This window comes from Dicentrarchus labrax, unplaced genomic scaffold (genome assembly GCF_905237075.1).
Source record: "Dicentrarchus labrax unplaced genomic scaffold, dlabrax2021, whole genome shotgun sequence".
NCBI lineage: Eukaryota > Metazoa > Chordata > Actinopteri > Moronidae > Dicentrarchus > Dicentrarchus labrax.
Genome location: NW_026136712.1, coordinates 19629243 through 19651790, shown reverse-complemented (window position 1 = coordinate 19651790; position 22548 = coordinate 19629243). Strand labels below are relative to the sequence as shown.

Sequence of the window (22548 nt, the reverse complement as noted above, 5' to 3'; positions counted from 1 at the left end):
GTTCCTCATTCCCTGATTTAGCCACACCTGTCCCCTATTCCCTCAGTAAACCGCAGAATAAATATCAGCCACTTTCCACCTCCCCACTGTTTCCTGGAAAGCAGCTTGTTAGCTGTGGTAAGACCTCTGTGGACTGCCTTCAAGCAGGACAGTAGCAAGTAGAAACCTTTTCTTCTTACTGGTTTTTTCCAGTTCAGATTTTAAAAGTGAATGAATTAGATAAAATGGATAATTTATTCATTGGAATGATGAACAAGGTAGTTAGTTTGCCTCTGTCTTTACTCCTTTAAATAACATTCACCCCTTATTGGTTTGCTTTACCTTTAATGGGTGCAAACATGTCCAGCTGTTGTTGTCAGCTGACGAGAAGTCTTTCCAATGAAACTGATTGAGATCTTTGTGTATAAACAAGTACATATAAATACACTGGTTTAAAATATATTACCATTACCATCCCTAGCTAGTGTATTTCTACACTGAATATGACTCAAGTATAAATTTGAAGCAGAATATGAGATAAAGCACTGACCAGGAAAGGAGAGATAGATCACATATACAGTACATGTATGTAGTGTATAAACATTATACTAATATAACTGATAGTTGATCTCCAACTGTTGTTGAAGAAAACACACACAAGTACTTTAAAAATAATAAGCCACTCGTGATAAGATGTTAATACCTCAGCCATTTATTTCTTAAACATAAGAAAGAAGGGACTTCTCCAAGGTAAGAAAAATAACATTGCAATTTAAAATCAAGTGCACTTCAACAATGTCTCATTCTGTAAGGGAGCCGTCCCTTCCTACTGTGTGAAGTGAGATACACAAACTCAAAAACAATCTAAAGAATCGATCTTTACTGTAAGGCTTTGGGTGGGGTGCTGTGTCATTACTGATGCGTTCGTTGAGATGTCAGTGGCGGTGACAAATATATATGTGGATATACCCATAAACTGCCAATCCAACATCACAAACAGTGTCCTCTGCGACATCTGTACGTGAACAGAAATGCAACTGTGACGCGAGATAAGACGTCGACTAGTGTCACGGACTCCCAGGAGGAGTCAGGCAGTGGGCTCATTTGTGCTAAAACTCCTGCGTTAAGCCGTTCATCAGAATGGGAGGAGGAGGAGGAGGAGGAGGAGGAGAAGATGACAGCTCTGGTGTCGGCGCCTCACCTGGGCCGAACAGTATTTGTAAGTAATTTCCGGTGTTTGTTTGAATGCTCTCAAGAGTACCAGATGGATGGAGTTTATTGCATCATAGACAGATAAGTTCAGCCAGATGAGTTTCCATGATGTAATATATGAACTGTCAGTCACAGAGGGTTTTAACATCTCAGGTTTTTGCCTACTTCAGCGCAGATGGCTGAGATACGCCACATGGGACTGCAAATTTTAACGAAAGCCAATTTAATGTACTTTTCTGTGATAAAAACACTACCTGGCTCTCTCTGAATGATTTAACAAGCCTCCTCTCCTCTCTGGTAACTCGTACGCTTTTCAACAAGCACTATGGATGAATTACAATCGCCGTCTGGTCCATGTCTGACTACCATTACGTCCAAAAACAACACGGATAATGACATACTGTATTTAGCTTAATGGTTGAGTCGGAGAAGTAGGTCACAATCTCACTTTCAAGAACTTTTTGAGTTTCCTACTTCACAAAAAAAATCCCCTTCTTTATTAGCAAAGCAAAAATATTCAACCTATAATCAACCAAGTCATTGTAATAGGACAAATATAAATCAAAAATAACTTAATATTACTTTGAGGAGAAAAGAAATCAGAAACAATGTTTCATCTGCAATTTTAACTCACTAGATCCAATATCAAACAATGTCCTATCTATATAGTAGGCCAGTTAAGACAATAAAATGCAGCAATTCACAATTGCCTTAGTGCGTGTTACATACTCAGGATATATAACAATATACATTAATGGCATTTCACATTTGACATTCTCGATAATACATAATGTACTGTACCTGGAGAATAACCCACAAAATGATGCTGGTACCTTGTTAAACCAAACAAAAGGAAAAATACTTAATCTTGACATTACAGGGTTTCACATTTAAGTAAAAGAAACTGGCTTTGTGATTGGATTGTAACTATTTATGATTTTAGTTATAAACACCATAAATTATTAGCATTTAAAAAAAAAAGAACTTGATTTGAACTCGACTTGTTGAACAGCAGGTGGCAGTGTTTATCTGTTACTCAATGCAAAAGGGCGCAAAGCCAGCAGTGTAGCCATCATAGAAGCTTTCTTTTTATCCATACTTTGTTGTACAGTTTTGTCATGTAAATAACGGCTACAAAATGTTACAGAAAACTTCTACTGTGGCTAGTTCGGCTACCACAGAGTGATTATCAGACCCTATTCTTGGGAGCCAAATCTGTCAATGATTGAATCAGTAAGCAGGTTGGTGTAGGCAGTTGATGCTATAAAGTACATACCCTCATCCTGGACCGAGTTGAACAATTTTACCCCAATAATTCCCAAATTTTAAAGACATACTGAATGTAAAACTCAAGAAATACCGAACTGCGTGCAGTAAGTTGTTGCTTTTTGTGTATTCAGAAGGAGGGCAGTATTGTAGAGCAGATGTGAATATTCGTATGAGTGAAACCCCAGGCCGTTTGCATAATAAAAAAGCCAATCATTAACATTTAAAAATGACTTTTGTACAATACAGTAGGTCACTTGGCACAGACAAACCTGGTGTATCATATTACATTTGGGCACAGAGGTAAGTGGTTCTCTCTGCCTGTAGACTAACGTATACTCTGTTATATAATCAATTCAATAGGGCAAACGTTGTTGTGTGGTTTGGGGTTCATGATGAGGAGGTGGAGGGAAATCCAGTGTGAAACATGCGCTAAATGATCCTTGAAAATTGTTTCAAACTTAAGCTACTGCACCAGATTCATCTTGCGGCACGCTTCAGGAATCCCAACAGAAAGCAGCGCTCGCAAGATGTGTGAAATCAGGTTACAGATCTGAAGCATTTTCAAGCGTATGAGATGACCGGATGACAGGAACAAACCCGCGTGTGAACCAACACTGAGACCATCACTGGGAGCCGGAATCGTAGCAACCTTGTGACGTCCCCCGTGAGAGACTTCACAACTGCTCTTATGTTCTCACTCGGCAAAGTTTGAGACGGTTTGCCCTCGTTTCTAACTCCCTGTGATAATATTCCCTTCTCTGACTCATCCTCCTGGCCAAGAGTAAGTCAGAGGCTACAGCAGCACTTGACATTTCAATGCATGTTTTGAGATTTTGTTTAAAAGATCGGATCTTATGAGATCAGATCGCTGTATAAACACATGGCCTGTGTTTATTTAAACGGGAGTCTGCAGTACTTTACCTTCTGACCCTCTAAATCTAAACACTAGTTATAAACACATCCGACTGGATTGCTTCCTAGCTATACTGTAAAACTGAATTCATAGTACAATATAGGGAAGAATCTAATTTATTAATTATTTTCATTTTTTTTTTTTTTTCATTGATTGATCTGACAACTATTTTGGTGTATAAAACCTCAGAAAAGTATAAATTAACATAATTTCCCCGAGCTGTTCGACTAACATTCAATTTAAGGCAGTAAATCTGCACATAAGAGAACCATTAAATGTTCTACTAATTATTTTAAAGGTTTAATCGATCATCAAAATAGCTGCAGATTAATCCTCTGTCGATCGAAACCAGATTCATCGACTAATTGTTCCAGCTCTGCTCTACACCTCCATGTCTGGTTTAAAACATCATATAGTAAAGTGAACAAGATCGATTTGTCATTGCGTTGTAAAAATTCAGAGACGACTGACACAATACAAAAAACTACCAGTGGTTTGGTTGTCGAATGAAAAACAACTTGACTTGATGTCCACGCCCTTGTGAACCGTCTCTTCTCAGCGCTCAGTTCACATCACTGTTAGCAAACCCCAAATTTTGAACTACATTTTCCACTTTTCGTGGAAACCACTGGTCCGCAGGTGTCACTGATTGTTACATTGGAAACACAAGTCTTTTTAGGCTTAAAATAAGTCAGTCTTTATTATTGTCTAACTCACACTACCATTATATAAAATCCAAATAAAGCCTGGCCTACAGAACCCAAAAGGTCAAACAATGACTGAACAGCCCCCCCTAGTGGCGGGTCTGCAGCTTGCTAAATGTGAATGTTTGTAAGTGAGTTCCATGGAGTGTTTTGCAGCTAAAACATTGCATTGATATTCAAAGTGTAGCTGGAGAATCAATTAATTCTCATCCAAAGAAAACTTCCAGATCCTGATCTTAAAGAAAAACCTCCAACTCCTGTCGAGAAAGAGCGAACCGTAAATGCTTTGAGGCACCAGATGAACTGGTGATGGGATGAGTTTGACACGATGACATGAACGCTGTAAGGTCATATGCAGGATAATCCATATCCATCTCAGGCTGCCACCTGCATCTTGCTGTATACTATGAATAAATTAGCATTACCATGGAAACTTAAAACTGTACAAAACACTCACAAAAACACGATGATTACATGCCTCAGTATTCCAGCTAAGCTTGGAAAAACCCCTGCTAATATAAGCAACTTTAGCACAATTGTGATACGAAATATCACAATTACACACACAACACTTTACATGTACATTATACTTGAATATTAATGCACATGTAGTTAACTGTGGAACAGAAAGAATGAAGGAGCATATACAAATATAACATGATATATAAGGACTTAAGACATACTGACGATACCTACACGTTATAGACACATTGCTCATACATTCATATATGTCAACACTTAAATATGTATATACAGTATACATGTATATATTCATATGTATACAGATATATCAAAGGAGGAATAAATAGTGCCATTAATGAGGTGAGACAACCCAGTTTCCATTTTCCTCTCTAGTGAGACGACTATCCCCCTGGATTCATGCTAACATGCCCCCGGCCGTTTGTTCAGGAGGAATATGCAATCTGATGTGTGGGACATAGTGGCTGAACTACTGGCACAAACTGAAGCGATGCTGGTAGTCATCCAGCTCAACAGTTCTGACTTTCCATCTCAAACCGCCTACATTCCCTCGTTCTCACACTTTTTATGGGAATTTGTCTCAAAAAAAAAAAAAAAAACTCTTTAAAGGAGTGACCTGGTGCAGGTTTTAAAAACACTCCATCACTGTCTTTCCTGGCACTAGTTCTAGTTTACAGCATTATGCCCAGTAATAAATAGTGTCTTCCAAAATGTATTGTTGGACTACTGTTGTCTATATGTAACAACTACAGCCTGAATAGTCATATTTAGATGTGATTACATTCTATATATCTGATGGGGTATTGACATATATTGCAATGCTTTAGTACATACAACCAAAAAAGGCTTTGTGATTTGACCCTGTGTGTGCATAAAGTCAGGCATAATAAGTTACTGTATGACACACACACTTAGGAGTGAGACAAGTGACATGTTGTGTATGGACCTCTGACAAACTGTGTTGATGAAAACAGTGGAACTGGATACTGGCCGAATGGCTGTGTCAGGGAATTGGCAGTGGACAACTCTCTGGCGTGATGACTGGAACTTTCTGTTGAAAGTGGGTGGCATCGTTCCCCCGGTGATGCATTTGACAGTTAAAACTGAAAGGCCTCTAGTTTGAAGGTGGTAAAACTGGCAAAATCAGAGTTTAACACCCCTATGCTACTGCAGATTTTAGTGTGTTAAAGCCGGAGTGCGTCCATGTTAATGAACATCTGTTATATTCAAGCCCTTGCCCAACAAGTTCACACAATGCTGCTTAAGTCGATCACCGGCAGGTAAATCTCTCTGTTTCGCATTATAGAGTTTTTAAAAATGGAGTCTGTGGCAACTTTCCCGCGCTGGAGCACCAGTATTAATACTTTTTTACATAAATCATCTACTCACGAGTGGAAGAGGCCCAGTCCTCCAGCTAGCTGAAGTTTTAAAAAACTGACAACAAATCTATTTCCTCTTTATTTGAAGAACCTCGAGGTACGTTCAGACTAAACCGGCTAAATTTAAAACATCTTTGTCTTTTCATTTTAGCCTTCTGTCCACACTAATCTGGAGTTGCTGTTTTCGAAAACGGTCTACAGAGTGGATGAATCTGGAAACCGGCATTTTAGGTAAACTGAGCTTTTGACGTATGCCTGCCCTGAGAGTTGGGCACAATGCCAATTGATCTACAATTAAAAGTAAGAATAATAACTTTCTGTTGTCTTTGTTCTCCCTCGATCATTTACGCTCATTCAGTTGTACAAATATGTAAAAACCCTAATCCGTTTTCAAAATTAGCTGGCTTAGTGTGGACGTCTTCTAAGTTGACGGCAAATTAAAGTGCAACAAAAACCAGGTGATTCAATTAATCTATTCCATATGAGAAAAATAGCAAAACCCTTGATAAAATAGTCACTAAATGATCAAAAGTAAATCCATAAAAAAAATTTATAACTACTGTACAATAGTTAGTGACAGAGAAATAATGATATAATATTATAGTGAGTGCATAAAGATTAAAGATTTTTTTTCGACACTAACATCAGCGTCTACACAGGAGGAGCAGCAGCTTCAGCGCTCCGTCAGGGCTCACACAGGATGCGTTCAGGCACACTGTTGTGAGAGTGTAGGTCACCTGCGCTTTGGAAGCCCAACACATGATCACTGTAGTTACACAGAAAATAGATCTGAGGTGTAAAAATACCCTCGCATATAGCACGAGTGAAACCCAAGCCGTTACGCTGCTGCTGTTGACAGCCGCATTGATTCAAATCGATTAACACAGTTGGAACACCTCCTGTGTAGATACTCTGTGTTCATCTTTATAGGAATTATGCAAGGATTAAAACTACAAAACTATTCAAAACAACCAGCTAAGGTCTGTAAAAATGTTGCCCTTAGTAAAAGTGTTTCCTGCGAGAATAATACTTCTTTAACACACAAACTGAACCAGCAGATTGTGCTCAGACTGTATTTATCAAGTGTAAACCTCCATCTACCCAGATAATGGGAGGCGGCTGCAGCTCACTGCTGGTGAGCAACTCATCTCCAGCTGCCTTTATATAAAACTGTAATAACTTCAAATGAATGACATTCAATATTTCTAATGCAGGAGGAAATTGAAAAAGCATAAATTTAAGGGCGTAGAAGTGACCTTTTGTTCTTTTTGAAAGGAAATTCCATCCAGTGTTCCCCTCTACCGTACCTACTTACATAAACGGGATTTGTCTTTCTGTGTAGCCTGATTGAGCTCAATGACAAACTAGAGTAACGGCATATTTAGCTCTAATGTACATTCGTGATATCAGCACTTAAATATGGCCGCTACATGAACAACCCACGCAGCTCATTATTTTTAATTAGCTCTACCTTTGCTGCCGTCGGTGCCAGCTTTAAGGATGCCGCAGCTCTGTCAACAACCGACAAATCTAACGCTACCGCCGTCAAACTAGAGGCCAGAGAGTCAAGGATGCCGACTGAAATGCTACATAGAGCTACAGCTTGCATTAGAGTGTGGATAATTTGAGTTTGTGCATTAAATACAGGTAGAAGAGAATTCAGGATTTTAAGGACTGAGAGGGCAAACAAAACTCTTGAGGGGCTTTTTTCAGTTTTCATGGAATGTTTGGGATTCACATATCACTTTCTGTGTAACATAACGGACATATTTTGTCTGCAGGTTGCATCATGTGTGGCCACCGACTTTAAATATTTGGAATTTATAGAGTACTCCTGCTGGCGGAGACATCACTGACATTCCCGGCAGTGGAAAACTATGGAATGATTGTGCTATAATCTTGTACAACTATTTAAGGAAAATCTTAAAAATCAGGGCGAAGTTTTCACCGTCTCAACTTGTGGGAATTGAAGGAATGCTTTACGTAGCTCAGCTCAAAAAAACGCTAGAAATTTGGAGCTTTCAGGTACTAGCAGCGATACGTCTGCACATCTGGGTAGTGTAGATTTTAAAAAAAGGAGGTTGAGGGGTTTGTTTTAGTATTTGAGATCACACTCTTTGTAGGAGCAGTTAGAGGACTGACAAGATGTCCCCTTCCAGAGCAGCAGTGACAGACGTGAACTGGGGACTAGAAAACAAAACATGTACGTGTGTGAGACTGTGTGTGCGCATGAGGAATAATTATCTACACAGATAAATGTATGTATGTTTGTGTTTCAGAATACCCCTGGTGTGTCAGATGGGTGCTGGTTTGGTCAGGGTGGGGTCGGTCTCCGGGAGCAGCAGAAGCCCGTGAAAGGCATGATGGGAGGAGACGGAGGGCAGAGCGTCTCTCCTGCTTTCATTTGGTCTTTAGTTTGCCCACCTCCCCGTTCAGCTTGCCCTCCTTTGCCAGCTTCTCGTTAAGTTGGCACAGTTGGCGAAGGAAGCCGTCGTTAGGACCGATTTCTCTCTTATGCCTCACGGTGGCCACCGCCAGCCGGGCATCCATTTTATGGCGCAGCATGAGGTAAGCAGCAACCATGGTAGGGGAGCGGCTGTAGCCTTCTCTGCAGTGAACGTACACCTTCCCTGGAGGATGCAAACAGAGAAATGGAACAATAAGGTGAGTGCTGTATGTGGTGCAAGGCTGGTTTTACAGAAGCATAAAAAAAAAACCTATGCCCCAGAGAAATGCTGCGCCTTATCATAAGTCATTTTTAAGGATAAGGCTGGCACTATTGTACAGTATCTTTGTCTTAAAACAAACAATGTGTTAGTCAATCTGTTAACCCCTAACACTCTACCCTGTCTGTGGCTCTCAGCTCTAAGCCTATTGGTTCCTTCTGAAGACCATAATGTATAGAGATATGTAGCTCCAAGACTGTTGGCATCCACCATCACTCATGTTGTCCGATAACTGATTGTGCTTTTCGCAACTGAGATCCAAACATACATTTTCCTGAATACTGCTCTGCTAGCAACTACGACCTGCGAGCTAACAGTGTCATATGTTTGGCATGTTAGCTCATCCTAAATCCAGAAAAGAAAGGGGATTTGATATACAAATGTATGTTTTATTTTGCAGGATCTGAGAAATAAAGGCCCATAAATCATTTTTAAATGTCAAGCATAATGTGAAAAAACATACGGGACATTTGCTTTATGGTAGCCGTTTACTACTGCTGTGGCTGAAGAACAATAAATGGAGCAGGAGAAGAAAAATGGAGGTAAAGAAGAAAGAAGGAACAAATTAATAAAGAAAACAAACAAGGGTAACAGTGGTTGGGGAACACATGCTGTGACCAAACTTGCCTAGCGAAGCATCTTCTGTGCCAGGAGATGCAAATACAAGACCTGACCTCTGCTGCAAAGTCAATCATCTTCCCTGGAGCCGCATCCTACAGCGAACAAAGACTCTGTGCCGTCTGCATGTACAGAACACAGGAAGGTTTCCTGAACTGTATTTGTATTTGTTAAATGTGTAGCTATCTGCATATGCGTAAAAATCACAACTTGTGTGTGTTTGCCTTCTTAGTCTATCTGCCTTACACTTTCATTACTGACAAGCCAAAACCCCACGAGGAATGTAACTTGGCAACGTTCACGGAGCAGCTGATGTGCTGGGCTCAGGTCAGATCTGCAGATTCTGCACTTTATTTGAAACCCAACACCTCTCTGTGTCCCTCTCTCGGTATTATCCACAGCATCTCTCACCCCTCCTCTCCCCTCTGTTGTATAATCTCCGTCTATCCTCTCCTCCTCTATTCTCCACCCAGAACAGTCCGCTGCCAATGAAATGACCTCTTCAATATCCAGTCGCCCTGCCTGCCACAGATCAATGTTGATTCTGCTGTATCCTCTTGTTAGACATGCAGGATCCTCTGGCTTACCCCGTCACTCATCTGCTAGTAGTGCTGTCACGTCTTATTAAAAGTGTGAATTTCCATACAAACGTGGAAAAATACAAAATATTCAAACTGCAATGACCTGTTCAAAGTCAAGATTTACAGTCTATAGTAGTTTACCTTATGGTTTAGCAGAGGACAGTCTTAAATTTCACTCAATTTCAATATCCCCGATAGACCTACCAGTAACACTAGGACACCAGGGGGCAAAGCCGTACTGATATTCAGAAGGGCTGTTCTATTTATTGATTTTAGCTACATTACAGTTTGCTAGTTACAGGTATAATGTTAATGTGCAAGTGTGTCATGTATATGCTTTTGTATGATAGAATAAAATGCATGACAATGTTTGATATCGGGCGGACGACTCTTCTAATGCACTGCTTAATGTTAACGAACATTAGTTTCCCAGACAGACAAGACAGACTGCTTCATAGCCCTAAATCCTGCAGCTTTTAAATGAGGTGCTCAAAACAATGTTATGATGTGTTTAAAAGGTTTAAAGGAGTTTTTCAACTTCTGTCTGCCAGCTGTCATTTACACTCAACAACTACCGAGTTAACTGCTGTCTGTCTGTCTGGTGAACTGAGGCACTAATAACTGGTGGTGTTTTGATCACAAGAGAAAAGAAATATCAATAAGGTGACTTTTACATAGTATTCTATAAGACAACAGGACTTTAGAACCATAAAAAAGAAAATTGAAACCAAGATCTTCAGCATCTTTAGAAAAAATCTTTAGGTGAAATTACCTTTATAGTATCCGGAGTTATATAGCTTATGTTTTGCTGTTTACCAGACCTACAGATTTAATGTTAATTAGCTACAGAGTAAATTTGACAGCGACAGTTGACATTGTAGCTACTGAAATTAATCCTACAGGCTCTGAATACACTGTTAAACTATGTTATAATTAAAATTGCAGGGGCGCCCCCGTAGCCCACCTAGTAGAGCCTGAGCCCCACTAAGGCTGCGTCCTCCTTACCACTGTGACCTGGGTTCGATTCCAGCCTACGGCCATTTTGCTGCATGTTGTCCCCCCCTTCTCTCTCTGTCTGTCTCAAAAGCCCAAAAGAATAATCTATAAATAAAATTGCAGCTCTAGCTATTTGAAAATCAAGACGTTCAAAAGAGCTCTACAGAGCTGAGGAAAACTGCAGAGTCAGGTGATAACTCTCTTCAGGTTCATCACTAAGACCAACACCTTACACCTTAGTCGTTGATCCATATAAAAAAATATTGATTATTGCAGCTTGAACATGCTGCTAATTTTGTGGGTAGTTTATAATATTCAGATAACTTACAGTACCACGGTGTCGTCATTACGTCATTACAGACACATGGGAACGATGCATCGATGCAGTTGCTCATTAAAATCCAGGACCTATGACCTTTTCAGAGCTCGCAGCTAGCGGTCACAAAATGTCAAAGACAATGTTGCACATAACACAATGTCAGACTACAGCGATAGCAGGCAGCGGGCAGAGGTGAAACACTTTATCCTATTTCTGCTCCTTTTATCACTCATCCTCCCTCATCCTCCTCCGCCCCTCCTCTCCCCTCCTCCCCTCCACAGTCCTTGTTACAGTAGCTCTTCACTCCTGATTTACCACGTCGTTGGTGCTCCTTTGCCAAACTGCCCGGGAATTAAGATGCTTTTCTGTGTCAAGGCTGACAATAAATCCATGCCATGAAATCCAGGGTTCAGCACACTAATTAAACACATCCCTCATGTGACAAATTAACTAAATTTAGTTGCCACTTTGGGAGAGCTGGGGAAAGATCTTTTTTTGGTGGGGGTGGGGGAGAGCCGAGGCCTTCTGGGATTGATTGTTTTGATTGATTGCTTCAATCTAAATATTCTGCTTTTCCAACATGTTACAATACAGTACACTTGACCAAATAGGTATATAAAATGGCTCATTTAAGACTTCCTATTAGTTTCATACATCTTCATTCTGTTACCCAGTACAAATGTGTCATATTATCTGTTTAACAAATGGTTGGTGCTACAGGTGTGTTATGCACGGAACATTTTGACAATGTTGACATCCAGGGACATGATCTGATAATGGAATATGGAGCAGGGCTCAGGAGTGTGTTAGATTTAGCCTCGAGATGATCAGGGCCGTCACGATTATCTCCTGTCTTCACTTTAAGATCCACAGCAATGAAGACTGTTGAGATCGAGTCATTAAAAAAGATGCCTTGAATCTTGTATCCTTTGTTAGACAGGCAACATAAGGAGCGTGGTTTTGTGTCTCAACTTGTAGAGACAAATTGCTTTCAAGTGGGAACTACACGAGTGAGAAAGACACTGTGTTCGTCTTTGATGTCTACCTTAGAAGGGGTTTCGTTGGGACATGAACTCTCAATATCCGATAATCATATAATATAATCATTTTCACACTGATAGTACTAAAACACCATCATTAATCTACTTTCCAGCAGTGGACTTTACCAGTCATACTGTAAGAGCGATGCTGATGAAGATGCACGAAAATGCTGCTTTATTAGAACATTTCCGGCTTTGCATTTTAAAAACCTCTTGTCCAAGAGTCTGCAATCACACATAGAGACAATCTTACATTACTTCAACTGTGCTGGAGAAACAGTGTGAAGTGGGGGCAGAAGAAACAAGCTGGGAGCACAACATTTGTTAGTGAACAGTTACATATCCACCAATTATTAGCAAGATTATTATTCATTTACATTGGTGTCTGTGGCAGTGCAATATTCTTTCTCCTTTAACAGTGCTCCCATGGGTCCTGGAAAATCTGGAAAACCTGGACATTTAGAGACTAGTTTTCCAGTCATGGAAAAACCTGGAAATTGATTAGTAAGACCAAATATACTGGAGAGAAATTCCATGTTGTCGTTAAAATGTTTTTCTTGTGTTTAAGCAGGTGCTGTGATGCTTTTAGCTCTATTTTTCATTTCCACTAACTCTTGAGAAAAATATCTGGCTTTTTATTAATGTAGTTGAAAGAAGTCAGGGGACCTGTAGTGAACTGGTTAGGAAGATAAGATCATCTTAAAATCACTCCAAATGCTCCACTATGTCCTATGACTGGAAAACTAATCTCTAAACTTTTTCCAGGACACGTGGGGACCCTGTCCGTAGAGTAACATAAACTCACCTTTGCCATTGTTGTGTGCTAGGGCCTTGTCGATAAAGTCAGCCCCCTCCTCAAAGAAGGCACTGAGGTTGAACTGCTCGGTGTCATTGGCCTGGATACCGTGGTACGTGATCCCTGTGCCAGCGTAAAACTCCACACTGGTGTTGACGTGCATGAAGGAGGTGCCCTCCGCCACGTTGAGGACGTGCGTCACTCCGAGTTTCTGCAGACGCATTGTATTCTGAGCTACGAACCTGGGTGGGGAGATTAAGGATCAGAGTGGAAAAACACATTGATTTAAATCACTTTAGCAAGTTGCTGATGTCTGTGACAAGTCTGCTGCACTGAAACAAAGTTTGTACACTAGTAAGAGTGCCACTGCTGACTTTATTTGTTCTCTTGCAACACAAAATGATGAGTATACAGCAGCAGAACAAGACATCTAAGACAAATCACAGCATTAATAATAAAAGCTGACAGATACAGCAAAGGAGTGCATCAGCACAATTTATTTTAAAGTGATATTTTGACAATGTAGGTTGCATCTTTCACGACATGCGTTTTAGTTTAACACTGTGCTGGCAGTATCAGACCATCTCTTAATACACAGCCGAGTACTGAATATCAGCTAGGAGGTGTATAAAAGCAGTTCTGCATGTTGGTGCTTTAAAACAGTGCTCCAATGTGTATTTTCATACATTATCCCAAATGAAGTACCTACAGTCTCCTAGTAAAGCCTCCTAGCTGCAAGTAACAACTAATTTATTAGTTACTATATAATTGCTTTCATTAATTGAATCTAGAAAAAAAAAGTGACAGTGACTAATATTCCAGTTTACATGCCGGTAATGACGTACCGTATCCTACAGAGGAATTTCCCTCCTTTTCAAACTGCAGTCATGTTGCTCTCGTAGTAAAATGGTACAACAGCTGGAGCTGCTTGGGTCATTTTGCCTCTTTTCATGTTTTCCAAATGTTCAACCATGCGAACACAACTTCTCTCTTTCATTCACCTTCTTGAAAAGGTTGGGGTGCGACATTTGCACGTATCCAATGTTTAAAAGCGGGTGTGTTTCTCCTTTGGACCAAAAATTAGGGATTTTATTTTGTGCGTCAGTGGTAAAAGGTGTTTTCACTTGGTTGATTAGACCTCTGGTTCAGCAGAGCGTATTCATTTTATTATGTACACCTGTTCTTGTCCTACTGAGACATGTCAAAATGTCCCCTGTGAAAAAAGGCTCTAAAAGGGTTAAGGTGTTTGTTCTCCTTCCTTTACATTTTCAAAAAAAAACATGCAGGATATTTCAATCAAACACAGGCTGTCCGAACCCACACAGTCCACAGAAGAGGTCCAATCCGGCAAACCAAGTTAAAACACCTGTGTAGGTGGACTAGTGCTGGGATAAAGAGCTTCATCTTGATCTCTCTATTCCCAGCCAGCTCCCCTCCAGCAGCTTCGCCTCCATCTTCATCTGCTCTGCATATTAGACCTGTACAGTGCAAACAAACCATAACAAAAGGAATACAGGCTTTTGGCTGTTCTGACCTGCCTGGCTCAATGCCTGTGTCCACTGCTACGATCCAACCCGGCCAAAGGCACTAGCCATTGATTCTAGATAAAAAAAGCCTCCTTTGTGTAGGTTATATTAAAGTTTTATGGAACATTTAGTGTCACTAATTAGCTGTACAGAATTTATGTTTAAACAACAAAAAACGCACCATATTGTTGTTCTACAGCTAATAGAGACACACAAATAATGACCAGACCAGAAGAACCATAGTGTATATGCATCATCTTTGTCAGCCTGTTCTTATCTCCAGTCCACTAATAAATGCATTAAAACTAGGAGAGATGAGTTCTTTCATAAAAAGATGCCCAAAAATCTGAATTATATCAAAGCTGTGATTATCCGTATAATGCCAAACATATGGTATAAGAAACAAAAAGCAATGTTTTAAATTCTATAAAAGCTAAAAGGTGTCTGGTCTCCGTTTGCTTTACTTTTAGTCAGACCCAAGAATCATAAATCTTCATGTAAAATGCTCTCCCGCTTACAGTCAATATGAGGCTGGCGAGGCGAGGCTAGGTGACCCTGGACAGCTCCCTAGAGGAGGTGGCTGCAAAGCCCCCCTCTGCAAGAACTAATAAAAAATCCTCCCTGCCACCATTTTGCTTTATGGCCATAGGAGGAGGGATGAAGCGGGCCATCTGCTTGTGTGACAGCTGCAGGGCACAGACACAAATCAGCTACATTCATATTATTCCCTTTTATTTTATTCAGAATGTGTCCGTGTATATTTAGACACAAGCTGGTGTGCATGAATGATTGAGTAAATGCTTATAGTAAATGCTTACATGTACAGTACGAGCACTTACAATGCAGCATGTGCATCTGTGTATGAGGAAGTGGAAGTGACTGTACTGAAGTGTCTGAGTGGCATTGTTCACATTGTACTGTACTTCTCTACAGAACCCAATGCAGAGGCACATTAGGTTCAAGTGAGTTCGCAGCCAATGGCTCTCTTCCTATTTACCTGCCCTGTCCCAGCCTCCTCACCCTGGGATCCGCAGTCCCACAACATCCATTATTTAAGACCAGCTTCACAAAGAGCCAAAGTGTTCCTCATAGCAAACAACCACACCTTAAGTGTGTCCCTGAGCTGCACACGGTGGTTTCATAGTGCTGACTACGACTGATCTGAGAACAGCGTAAGGGTTTGGAAAATAAAGTCATAATCCATTTAGGGGAATGTTTTACTGACTAGTTCATCAAACTGCCAGGGGCCTATTGACATTCCCCACAGATAATCATTTTTAAAACTCTATTGTATTATTGGAGTGGTACTTTTTCCCCTTATTCTCAAGAATGGGTTGCTATCTTGTAGGAGAATATACATATATACAGTAGCACAGGGTGAAACTGAATGAAATCAGTACAAATTATTTTACTTTACAGGCTCTTTTTTTTCAGTTGAAAGATGACTTTGCTTCTTTCCACACACCAATCGAAACCACTCCCTCACAGTTCTGTCTGCGTCTGAAATCACTCCCTACTTAATATATAAAAACACTCTATTTACTGTGTGCCGTTTTATTTGAAGATCTGAAATGGATCAAATTCTGATAATACATTTTTATCATTTCACTGGGGTTATGACGCTCCAAAAAAAATTCTATTCACAGTTTTACAGCTGCTGCTTTCACAATGTGAGCTTATGATGGGTTTTTTGAGCCAGTGTGCATCATGTGACACCATTGCTGTAGTTACACGGTTTGGCCACAATGTCAAATTGGCTTCAAAGCCTGTTCTTCTTTGGGGGGGCTTGGTACACTACTTAATGCTAACAATCCCACAATGTAAAATTCCCACTGAGCAATTCAACATCTGTCAGTGATGACACAAAATGATGATGATCGTATCACCATCGTAGTATCCTTAACAACACATTATGTGATGCATTTTAACTTCACTAATGACACCTGCATTTCATGTCCACATGTTAATAATCAACCTGAACCCAATATGTAATACATTTTCCTACATTTTTAAATAAATTATTATTTTAATACTTCAACAATGCTATATTTAATTTTGTCCTCAATTGAAAAAGTTGCTTTAAACTATAGATCGGGGCCTAAAATGTGCCATGGGCCCAGTTCCCTATGGGATCCCGTGATAAGAGACGTTAATGAATATTTTTTTAAGGACAAAGCTATCTTTTTCTTGTGCCGTGTGACTGAATAAGGGTGTGAACTGCACCATATATATACACCGTGTTAATCAGTGCATTTGTTTGGATCTTATTATACCGGCCAACTACCCAATTTAAGTTGTAACAGGTTCCAACTAATAGGATATATCAGCAGAAAGGCTTAGTGGGTCCCAGTGGTGGAAATAGTGGACATGGTGCAGGCTTTCATCAACAATCAATACCACCTCGCCCTGCCTGAGCCATTTGTAATACCACATTACACTACAATGCCCTTTCCACCTGTTTGGACAGTGTGAAATACTTTAATGGTGACATATTTGACTAATTACCCCACCATATATGGCCAAATTCTGTTCTTTAGAAATATCAGTCAACATAATTTCTTCATCGGATATCAAAATCTCTTCTTCAAAAGAAATCATAAAGCTGAGAGCACATTAGAGTCTCTCAAGGCGACGGCGTTGTCTGATCAGCCTCAGCTGAGTGCCAGCACTTTGTTTGGAGACTTGGCCGGGCGGATTGGCATATTCAGATTGATTTTGTTGTAGCACTGAGGTACAGTAATGTGCTTGTATCCCGTCCTGCTCTCCCTCCTCCACCACTCTCCTGGCAGTGGCTGGAGCCAAATGATGGACTGCACAGAGACACAGTGTTTCTCAGGGGCATCCCTGAATTGCTCCTCCACCATGAATCCATAAAAGTGAGATTAAGAGCTGCTCTGTAAAAGCTTATATTACATTACAGCACAGCAAAATATGTTTGAAAATTACATTTCCTGTAACTGTTATTTCTTAATCGGGTGTTCCGACAAATTTGACACTCGAAACCTGAAAATGATCTCTGATATTTGTGCAATTTAGGATATTTTAGATTTAACTGCGAGAACCCTGAAAGGCAGCAGAGGATCACTTTGCTGGGTGACAAAATTCAATCTGGATTTTTGATCTTATGAGTGTCTCTACTGTTTTCTAGGGCATCTCTCCCCATGTTTCCTAGAAATACCCATCCTTACATAATTCTTTTTAGTTATATGTGCTAAGACGCAGCCACTAGCATAAGCCTAATGTCCCAGTCTGCCTCTCTGTTAGAGATGTTCCGATATCATTTTATTTCCTTCCCAATACCCGAACTTTGAGTATAAGACGAAACCAAGGCTATCCAAATCCCAGAATTGAAAACCAAATATTACTTACACAACAAACAAATATCCAAATTGTCAACTATTCCAGTGCATCGCTCATTTAAATGTCATTGATAGTGTTTTTGAGAATCACAAAATATAATTTTCTTACACCCCTATTCCCCGTCATCCAACCTTTCCCGCTAGAGATGGGAATTGAGAACCGGTTCCAGATAGTCCGATCCATCAGAATTGTATTCTGCTAGTTCCACGAGTTTATCAATGCCAGCATGTTTTTCTGACCGTTGGTCATTGCAATGGTGTCGAACTCACATGTCTACGTAAACTTGCAACAAGAAGGCGTCGTGGTAGAGAGGAAGAAAGTCCTAAGCGAGGCCTCATTTCCTCAAAAAAAAATTATCAAATAAATCAAACTACAATTAAAGCCAAGTAAAGACTAAAGATTCGAAACGAGACATGTTGAAACTTGCAACTACTTACAATGTTCTGGTGCAAACCAACGCAACTAGATGAGACATTGTCTCCATAGCAACGAACCTATGTACTTTCGTTCCGTGGCGTTATTGATGAAACGACGATAACTCAATAAAACAAGAGAGTTAAGATTTTGGAGCCGTCCATGGTTAATTTTAAGGCTTATGTCCGACAAAATGACCAGGCGACCCTGTCTTTCCTCCGTCCCCGGATAATTCAACTGTTGCATTGACGATGAAAACCGGTGTAGACCAACTATGTTGCACACAGAAAATGATGTCAGGAATCAGCAAAGAATCAGACCTATAAGCAGAATCGATAATGGTATTGTATCAGTTCCTATCCCTACTCCCTGCAGTTACCTGGCTTACTCCGCCCATCTCCTCACCTGCAATCATTGCACAATCAGCCACTCGCTACACAATATACCAGATCCTTTGTTTCTTTGTCAGTTCATCCTGCTTTTATGTTCCTATAGTTGCCTAGTTGGTTGTTTGGTTGTCTGCGTGCTACCTGTTTTTTGCCTGCCTACCGTTCTGTAAGCTGCAACACAATTAAATCACTGAAGTCATCCTGCTGCCTGCTTTGTCTGCATTTGAGTCCGATCCAGCGTAAGCGGAGTTGTGACACCTGATCAGGGAGTTACCATGAGAGTACTGTTAAACAACGGTGTGCCAAATAGGTCAGGGTATTGTTTGACAATGTTTGCTACCGAACCAATATGACACTTGGTACCAAGGCTATAGATGACTGATGTTGACCAACAGTGTCACCCATTTCACATGTTGTCCACCGGAGGGCGCTGACAAGTGACTGTAAATGTTAGTATGCTCAGTGTGTATCGCGGTTACAATTAAAAATAAAACAAACAGATCTGTATCACGATGGTTTGTGTTATGTGTTTGTGTAAAAAAAAAAAAATCAATTACAATCTGCCAACATATGATCATTTTATCATTATCGGAATCATAAATCAATTTCAGTCAGGCTTTGGATCATATAAGTAAACAAGAATCTGATACTGAATCTGACACATATTGATCGTCAAGAAAAGTACTGAAGTTCGAAACTCTGATTTGGGGATTTTTATTATTAACTTAGGTTTTTTTTAAATCAAATGTTATCAATTCTGTTAACAAAACATAATTTTCATTATCAAATAATCTGTTCATCATTTTCTCAATTTAATAAGTAGTTTGGTCCAGAAAATGTAAGAAAATAGGGGAAAATTGCTGATCAACGTTTCCCAAATGTGTTATTTTTTTCCCCCACAAACTAAAGATATTAAATTTACTGTCAAACAGGAATAAAGAAACCAGAAAATATTCACACTTGAGAAGCTGAAATCAGATTATTTGGACTTTTCTTTTCTTCCTCAAAACGATTAATCGATTGTCAAAATAGTTGACGATTAATTTAATAGTTTGAGTAACTACTCGATAAATCGACTTAACATTGCAGCTCTCACCGACATGACCTTTTAATATCAGCTTCTAATCACAGTAAGTATACGGACAGCACAGACTGAGGAACGTTGTCGTATTTGATGATCTTTTTGTCGGCAGCAGGCAACACGATCTGTGCAGGAAGTACCAGGAACTGGCCTTACTGGAACACCGAGCTGTAAATTCCTGAAGAGCCGGCATGTTCATTACAAAGCCAATAGCATCCAGTCAACCAACAACCATGGATTTATGGTTCGGCCTCTGCCATGTTTAATATACATATACAGTGTGTGTGTTGGTGTGCTCAGCACCTTTCACCACCTGATACAGGTATTACAGCTGGAACTGAATTATATAACAGCTATTTGTCTGTCCCATGAGAAGAAGAAGAAAACAAAGTCTTTATTTGAGATGTCCATCCAGCTTTCCCAGATCATTGGGTGACAGTGAAAAGGCTATTCGGTTTTACTAACACAGAGAAAAGAGGAGCATACTCACAACTTGAGAAGCTGAACAATGTAATATTTGAGATTTTTGCTTTGAAAAAAAAACCTCAAACATTTGATAAATTATACAAATGGCAACAGATCCGTTTCCTGTTGATAGACTAAATCTATTAAAACTAATGGTTTCATCTCTAGAATAAAAAAAAAAAAAATAGCATTTCAAGAGCTAATTCCTTGCAGGAAGTAATGATATTCAGCTGCACAGTAGGTAGTACTGCACTTCTGGCATCACAACAGGTTTATTGACTCCATCATGCCTATAGGTTTGTTACTATGACTCAGCCTGTGCTGTGAATTTGAGTCATATAGATGTGTAATTAAAATAAAATAATACATGCGTTAACGGAGGAGTTTACCTCACTACAATTTCTGCTTATTACGGGGAGCATCTTCCCCACTCACGACTACAAAATCCACGTTCTCCTCCCTCCCTCCCCTCTTTGTTCTGCAGGAGAGCCAGCAGACCGCCTGTTGTTTATTTAGATAGTTTATGAATGAAAATAAAACTAGATGTGCTGATTGTTGTTGTCCCTGCAGCCCAGATGGACGGAATGGGAGCGGCTCGATGAAGACGTGATTACATGATGGCAGTGATACTAATGATGGAGGGATTCATAAAAAGAAAAAAGAAAAACAGGTCTTTGTGTGCGCCCTTCACGTCTGAACTGTCTCTATTATGGTTTTATTCGCTTTAAAATAGAGATACAAATCGATTAGGCCTCCAGAATACTATAATTATCATGTTACAGTGTTACACAATATCCAGCTGTCTGGCTGCTTGAGGTTGAACGCCGCTGGTATTTCGAGGACAACAACACAATTTGTTGACAACAACAGGCTGTCGCTTTGTCCACGGTGACAGCGGAAGACACCAAAATAACAAGCCCGCCCTGCGTGCGTGCTGCCCGGCATGCGACAGTGTTGTCATTGTCGCGTCTGGTCGGTGGATGAAGAGGGAGCGTCTTTAAAAAATAAAAAAATAAAAAAATAAAAAAATAAAAAACCTGTCCTACCTGTCAGTGTCAAACACCGCTACCGACAGCATTTAAAGGGGAGGGGGGGGGGAGCACTCACGCGTTGCCGATGTATATTCGGGGGAAGACCTCGTTGAAATGTTGTGTCGGTAAACTGTAGAAGCCGCTGCCGTTGGACAGGAGCTCGTTGAGTTGTTGGACGGTAACCTCGCAGCCTGGAGCCGGGACATCAGCCGGTGGCGGCGGCGGCGGCGGCGGCTGCTGCTGCTGCTGTTTTGTGGGACTCAGGTGTTTCTTCATGGCTCCTCTTCTCCCAAAACTAATGTTAGATTACCGCGAGCTGCAGACTCGTGAGCGTCGGCCGATTCATCAACTGCATTTTACCTTTGCACGTGAGTCGTGCGCGCGCTTGTCTTCTTGTCTACAAGGTGTCTGATGAGGCGGGAGCTCTACAGTTCCCCCCTCCACCCCAGATCCCAACCCCACCCCAACCCACCACCACCCATCAAAGTCAAGTGTGAGGGAGTTTTACAATGTAGTTCCGGTCCAAACTTTCAAAGTAAAACAGACAGTTTGATAGGTAGGTAGGTAGAGAGTTTGATAGGTAGTGTCCAATAATCCATAAATAAAATCAATCAATTAAAATAGGTTGACAGGTGACATTTCTTACTACACAAGGTTGTAGAATGAAATTTAGATATTGTTCTCTCTTTATGCTACTTTTAAAAAAACAAATAAAAATGGAGATGTCTGTCTGTCTGTCTGTCTGTCTGGTGAATTTATTTATAGAGAAAATTTAAAAACACAATTGTGAGTGGCAAACTATTCCACAGTTTTAATTAAATTAAGTGCCAACACCCTAATTCAGCACTAACATAATCCTAATTCTTTTGCTGTTTTCATCGATGTTTTAGCATTAAGCCAGTGTTGTTTGAGACCCAGTTGTTTAGGAGTACTTCAACAATGCTGTGCACAGCAGGGCTTTAGAAATACCGAGGTCCAAGACCTGAACTTGCTAGGGGGATACTGGGGGCATGCATCAAACAACATCTAACAAAGTCCGGACCTTGGTGACCTCCAGAGGTGGGTACAGCCACGCTCAGAGGTGGTGATACGCAATAAAAAGTAAGGATAGGAGAAGAGCTGCATCGGTTCTTCCTTCAGGCACTGGTTTAGTTTTTAAATGCTTTTACTTTTGGGTTTTAAAGTTAATTTGCTTATCTGATTTCAAACCATCATCTACATGAAAATTGTGTTATATTTGATAAAAATAGACCACAAAAGAAGCATTTAG

General features: G+C 40.3%; 1 protein-coding gene across 1 annotated transcript; it reads right to left on the bottom strand.

Moving 5' to 3' along the window:
• Positions 1–668: 668 nt before the first annotated feature.
• Positions 669–21719, bottom strand: dusp3a (dual specificity phosphatase 3a). Its single transcript, XM_051418247.1, has 3 exons — positions 21355–21719; positions 13022–13254; positions 669–8566 (listed from the first exon to the last, which is right to left on the bottom strand). The coding sequence occupies exons 1-3, from the start codon at positions 21552–21554 to the stop codon at positions 8337–8339; spliced, it is 663 nt and encodes a 220-aa protein (XP_051274207.1). The 5' UTR covers positions 21555–21719; the 3' UTR covers positions 669–8336.
• Between the last annotated feature and the right edge of the window lie 829 nt (positions 21720–22548).

Excerpts from the sequence above, each read along its gene's own strand:
- dusp3a (XM_051418247.1), bottom strand. The coding sequence starts at position 21,554 with ATGAAGAAACACCTGAGTCCCACAAAACAGCAGCAGCAGCAGCCGCCG. Across the intron at positions 13,255-21,354 it reads CGAATATACATCGGCAACGC|GTTCGTAGCTCAGAATACAA; the intron begins GTGAGTGCTCCC and ends CTCCCCACCCAG. Across the intron at positions 8,567-13,021 it reads AGCACACAACAATGGCAAAG|GGAAGGTGTACGTTCACTGC; the intron begins GTGAGTTTATGT and ends TGCATCCTCCAG.